The following is a 6389-nucleotide window of genomic DNA, read 5'->3' as shown; positions in this document are numbered from 1 at the left end:
ATCTATACCGAGATACTGAGATACACAACAACTCTATCTTCTATTTCTATATCAAACCCACTCCATCTACAACTCTACTCCATCTACAACTCTATCTCCAACAGCCTTGCGCAGACACGGTTGTTTGTCGCTCAAGTGACGTCGTACAGGGACTGCATGGCGGCCATGAGGAAACCATTTTGTTTCTATCAAGTTGTTCAAGGCCCAAGACATCCGGGAGCTCGGCCCGCGCGTCTATATAGACGCAATTCATACGGCCTTCCCATCCACCAAGCAACCAATACCGCGCTGGAAGAGTACTGCTCACCTTCAGCAGAAGTGCAGAGCGCTGACTAGGATTGAACACCTCCCCTGACCATGGGCGCTTGTGTTGAGTCAACGCAGTTCGCCAGCCCTGAGCTGGGCTCCGCGCAGCTGTTGGTTGCCACGGACGCTGCCTGCGCGTACCCACCTCCGCCGGGTCACAGCCCTGACTCACCCTTGAGCGGCCGTGGCTTCACTGCCCTTGCCTCATCGCTCCGGAAGGCTGACGACGCGTCGGACTCGGACTCGGACGACGACGAACATCAGGACTGGCGCGAGCTCTATGGCTCGCACCGCCTGCATCTCGGGGTGGAGGCGTCGGTGCACGACCCGCGCGACGAGGGCACCACGGATGCGTGGGTCAAGCGCAACCCGTCGCTCATTCGGCTCACGGGGAAGCACCCGTTCAACGGCGAGCCGCCGCTGACGCGGCTCGTGCAGCACGGCTTCATCACCCCGGCGCCGCTGCACTACGTGCGCAACCACGGGCCGGTGCCGCGGGGGGACTGGGCGACGTGGACGGTAGAGGTGACGGGCCTCGTCAGACGCCCCGCGCGGCTCACCATGGAGGAGCTCGTCCGCGGCTTCCCCGCCGTGGAGGTCCCCGTCACGCTCGTCTGCTCGAGCAACCGGCGCAAGGAGCAGAACATGGTGCGGCAGACGGTTGGCTTCAACTGGGGCCCCGCCGCCATGTCCACGTCCGTGTGGCGCGGCGCGCGCCTCCGCGACGTGCTGCGCCGGTGCGGCATCATGCCCCGCAAGGGCGGCGCGCTCAACGTGTGCTTCGAGGGCGCCGACGACCTCCCTGCCGGCGGCAGGGGCTCCACGTACGGCACCAGCATCAGGCGCGAGTGGGCCCTGGACCCGACGAAGGACGTCATGCTCGCGTACATGCAGAACGGCGAGCCGCTTCTGCCGGACCACGGCTTCCCGGTGCGCGTCATCGTCCCCGGGTGCACAGCCGGCCGCATGGTCAAGTGGCTCCGGCGCATCATCGTCACCACCGCTGAGTCTGACAACTACTACCATTACCGGGACAACCGCTTCCTGCCGTCCCACGTCGACGCCGAGCTCGCCGACGCAGAAGGTAAATTACTATCCAAGAAATCAACACTTACAACGAGTTCGATCGATCGTTTTTACGCGTGATCGATGATATGGCTAGCCGCTGAAACAAATTTATTTACTTACTGGTGTTGCAATAACGCGCGCAGCGTGGTGGTACAAGCCGGAGTACGTCATCAACGAGATGAACACAAACTCGGTGATCACGACGCCGGCGCACGACGACATCCTGCCCATCAACGCCATCACCACGCAGCGCGCCTACACAATGAAGGGATTCGCCTACTCGGGTGAGTCCCATACATAGCCCCAGCTGACTCGCATTATTTTCGACTGTGAATTTACTTGCACCTGGTGGTAAATAGGGAAATTTTGGCGGTGTGGTTTTGAATTTGTGGCGGCTTAATAAGCGGACTTGGATTTTGTGTGTTAGCATTTTTTTTTAATAAATAACTCTGTACTTTCACCATTTTCAGTGACTTCTGCTAATTACTTTACTCGAAAAAAATGCTTGTAGTATAACTATCGATATCTCATGAAGCTAGGCAACATCGCTTGCCTTAGTTGTCTCTAACGGCAGGAGGATCTAAACCCACACAGTGGCCACACTGAAACCCGAGCACACACCGATTTGTTTTGCAAGGTTCATGCTACATGTCTAATGGTTTGGCACGACTCGTGCAGATTGTTAATAGCGAAGGTTTTGGTCCAGAACGTACTTAATTATTTCCTAATGCATAGCGTATAACTATCTCATGAAGTTGATAAGTGTAGCAATACACGTACTTGATCCGGTTACTTGATGTAACAAGCTATCCTTTACTGAAGTCTGAACCATTGGCCCTGTTATGTGAGGACTTAGGCCCTGTTCGGAATAGTTTCAACTCTGGATTCTTGTAAGATCACGTGTGAGGACTTAGGCCCTGTTCGGAATAGTTTCAACTCTGGATTCTTGTAAGATCACGAGTTTATAGGCTAAGATAAAGTGATTTAATTATATATTTTTTATTCTAAACTAAGAAAAGATAGATGAACCAATCAATAAAAAAATAAAAAAATAGCTAACCAAATAGCTCGATCTACACTAACTTCGGTTCCTAGCGTGCTCTAACACCTGAGTATCTCGTGTCTACAACCTCCTGTCACACTTCAACACATGCGTACCTCGTGCACGACACGCCTTGTCACATATACACCGATTCATCCGGTACTTTACCAAAACTTTGGTCAAGCCTTGCCAAATACTAAACTATTCACTCTCGGCATGAATTATCTGTCTAAGTTCATCACTGAACCCGCCTGTCACTGTCAACACCTGCAGCTCCTGACCGAGTCCAAAATCGCCTGCCGCAAGGTCCAAAACGGATTTCCCCCCGGCCAACTCAGCCAGCCGACCACAGCTTTGCATGCCAGCTGAAACTTGCCTTTTTTTTTTAATCCGCCGAGCACTCCAGCCGAAGCATTAATACACGCATGCAACAAACGGACTGCATTCACTAATACACGTGAAGCATCTTTTCCTTGCATGTGCATTAATTACTACACAAGGAGCCCTCTGCATGCACCGTAATACTCGATCACCGACGTACACGTGGCCTCCACGCGCCACGACCAGCAGACCGACTGCCTGATCCATCGTGGCGCCGAATTCACCACACGCCTGGATCATGCCAAATTATCTGCCTACTGTTACGCAACCCGTCCACGCGCACCCGGGCTACCGTTGCGCGGACCCAGCTGCCGCGCCTTTGACACGCCGTATAGCTAGAAAATCTAGCCGCCACCGACACTCTTGTACACCACTGCGCACACCGTATGTCTGCGGTGCCTTTGTGCCGCCATCCACACTACGTTGTTCGTACACCTATGTCGACCCGCCACTGGCACACGCGCTTCTCCTACGCGCACCCGTTACCATCATGCTTCATCTTGTGTTGTGTCCGCCTCACACCGTCCGTGCATTATGCGACGCCTTGTAGATGCACAATCATCACGTCCAACGAGGCTTCGATACCACTTGTTAGAAAATTAGTCATAAACAAAAGCAACGAATAAATCTGCCGAGGCGATGCACATGATCACAGACGATACCAGAGGGAAGATGCTTGTTAACGAGGATTAGTCGAAACCTACATCCTCGTGACATAACTATGAACACTCCTCCCTAACTAGCAATACCAGCTGCTTCCTAAGGTTCTAACAAAACTGTTGCAGCCTCTTACGAATCTATCGATATACCGTTATAGTTACAACAGTGGCTCTCTTATATTTATAAGGAGGGCTTACAGGAGTCCTACTAGAATTCCATCTAGAGCTTTACTCTAATTTTACTATATTACCGTATACCGCTAATACAATCCTAAGTTATATATATGTATCAAATTCGTATAATTATTAGACCGTATCTGGTGGGCCAAAGTTGTGCATGCACACGTGATCGCGCGAGCATTTAATTCCGAATGATCGACTTGCCTGTGTTTTTCGTACGTACGCAGGTGGTGGCAAGAAAGTGACGCGAGTGGAGGTGACGCTGAACGGCGGTCAGACATGGCTCCTCTGTGCGCTCGACTACACGGAGAAGCCCAACAAGTACGGCAAGTATTGGTGCTGGTGCTTCTGGTCCGTCGAGGTCGAGGTCGCCGACCTCCTCGGCTCCAAGGAGATCTCTGTCCGCGCCTGGGACCAATCGCTCAACACCCAGCCCGAGAACCTCACCTGGAACCTCATGGTACGTAAGGATAAAGCTAGCGTCATTGCTGGCACCGTGTATCTCCGTACGTAACCATGCTTGGCGTATTGTCGTTCTCTATTTCTGAGTTATGATGATGCATGCTCTGCGATCGATCACGATTTGGCAGGGGATGATGACGAACTGCTGGTTCAAGGTGAAGGTGAACGTGTGCCGGCCACACAAGGGGGAAATCGGGCTGGTATTCGAGCACCCGGTGCAGCCGGGCAACCAGTCGGGCGGGTGGATGGCGCGGCAGAAGAACCTTGAGGTGGCGGAGGCCACTGCCGCGCCGGGGATCCATCGGAGCACGTTCGCGACCAGTTTCACGACGAACACCACCACCACTGCCAAGGAGTTCACCATGTCCGAGGTGCGCAAGCATGCGTCGCAGGACTCGGCGTGGATCGTCGTCCACGGCCATGTTTATGACTGCACCAGGTATCTGAAGGACCACCCGGGCGGCGCCGACAGCATCCTCATCAACGCCGGCACCGAATGCACCGAGGAGTTCGACGCCATCCATTCCAACAATGCCAAGGCGCTCCTCGACAACTACCGCATCGGCAAGCTCGTCACCACTGGCACCGGCTACATCTCCTCCGACACTTCCGTCCACAGCGCGTCCAGCCTCACCCACCTCTGCCCCATCCGCGAGGCTGTCAGGGCCCCGGCGCCCGTCGCGCTCTCCAACCCGCAGGAGAAGGTCCCCTGCCGCCTCGTCGATAAGAAGGAGCTGTCCCGCGACGTCCGCCTGTACCGCTTTGCGCTGCCGTTGTCCGACCACCAGGTGCTCGGCCTCCCAGTCGGCAAGCACATCTTCGTGTGCGCCAACATTAACGGGAAGCTGTGCATGCGGGCGTACACGCCGACGAGCATGGTAGACGAGGTCGGCCACTTCGAGCTACTCGTGAAGGTGTACTTCAAGAACGACCACCCCAAGTTCCCCAACGGAGGGCTCATGACCCAGTACCTGGAGTCGCTTCCGATCGGCTCCTACGTCGATGTCAAGGGGCCTCGCGGCCACGTCGAGTACACCGGCCGCGGCAACTTCATGATCAACGGCAAGCCGCGCCAGGCGAGGCGCCTCGCGATGATCGCGGGAGGGAGCGGGATCACGCCAATATACCAAGTGATCCAGGCAGTGCTGCGCAACCAGACGGAGGACCAGACGTTGATGCACCTCGTGTACGCCAACAGGACGGAGGACGACATCCTCCTGCGCGACGAGCTCGACCTGTGGGCAACCGAGTTCCCTGACAGGCTCAAGGTGTGGTACGTGATCAGCCAGGTGAAGCGGCCGGAGGAAGGGTGGAAGTACAGCGTCGGGTTCGTGTCGGAGGCCATCCTGCGGGAGCACATGCCGGAGGGTGGTGACGACACGCTGGCCCTAGCCTGCGGGCCGCCGCCGATGATCCAGTTCGCCATCTCGCCGAACCTTGAGAAGATGAAATACGACATGTTCAATTCTGTAATCGTCTTTTAACTTCCTTATATATAGCATCCTAATGTCGTGCGTTCCATCTGGTAAATGGCTTTGCATCTATTAAATCCCAAAACGAAAACTGAAATATATTGCTCACTAGGTGTAGCGCCGCTCATGCGTTGCTGTGGGCATGTTTTGTGCATTTGTGAATAAATATATTATTGTATATTTAAATTACAAAATATATGGCGCGGCATGGCGGCACCTACGAAACGGAAACTCCTAAAAAAAAACGAAACGGAAACTTCCTTAAAACTGGAGTGCTAACCTCTCGCTTGGCGGGTCAGGTGGCATGGGCCTGTTATCCGACGCTTCAGGGGTATGAGTTGCCAGACTTTTTTTCAGATATTTTCATAATTATTTTAATAGTATTTAGAAGGTTAAGAGCATTGAAACGTGATAGTTTTTAATTTTTAAATTTGAATGGATCGGAATTTTTTTATCGTCCACTGAACGCGCGACAAGAAGAAGACGCGGCCCTGTCCACTGTCGAGAGGAGAGAAAAAAAAACAAGAAGAAGACGCGGCCCTGCATGGATTCATAAGTCAGGACGAATCGTAGCGTAAGCACGATAGATCTGTGGTAAGAATATAAATCTATTACAGATCACGTGTTGTGGTTCTCACGTGAGGAACGGATTCGACGAGTCGTGTCCCCGTGCCTGCCATGCCCGACGCAAGAGACGTTTCCGGATAGATTACCTGCATCTGAAATTCAACGGGCCGGCCTTCCACGCCCGGACGGCCTTTTGACCCGAGTCCGTGACGTTCGCAAGCGGTTAGCCACGTGGCTTTCCTCTCAAAATGA

At 53.8% G+C, this 6389-nt stretch overlaps 1 protein-coding gene across 1 annotated transcript; it reads left to right on the top strand.

Moving 5' to 3' along the window:
* Positions 1-278: 278 nt before the first annotated feature.
* Positions 279-5653, top strand: LOC133919182 (nitrate reductase [NADH] 1-like). Its single transcript, XM_062363487.1, has 4 exons — positions 279-1390; positions 1518-1658; positions 3864-4096; positions 4227-5653. Exons 1-4 carry the CDS (start codon positions 358-360, stop codon positions 5580-5582), a joined length of 2763 nt encoding a protein of 920 aa, XP_062219471.1. The 5' UTR covers positions 279-357; the 3' UTR covers positions 5583-5653.
* Positions 5654-6389: the final 736 nt, after the last annotated feature.

This window comes from Phragmites australis, chromosome 5 (assembly GCF_958298935.1).
Source record: "Phragmites australis chromosome 5, lpPhrAust1.1, whole genome shotgun sequence".
Lineage (NCBI taxonomy): Eukaryota > Viridiplantae > Streptophyta > Magnoliopsida > Poales > Poaceae > Phragmites > Phragmites australis.
Note: the sequence above shows the minus strand (reverse complement) of the source record. Positions and strands in the feature narration are given on the sequence as shown.

Excerpts from the sequence above, each read along its gene's own strand:
- LOC133919182 (XM_062363487.1), top strand. The coding sequence starts at position 358 with ATGGGCGCTTGTGTTGAGTCAACGCAGTTCGCCAGCCCTGAGCTGGGC. Across the intron at positions 1,659-3,863 it reads GAAGGGATTCGCCTACTCGG|GTGGTGGCAAGAAAGTGACG; the intron begins GTGAGTCCCATA and ends GTACGTACGCAG. Across the intron at positions 4,097-4,226 it reads ACCTCACCTGGAACCTCATG|GGGATGATGACGAACTGCTG; the intron begins GTACGTAAGGAT and ends ACGATTTGGCAG.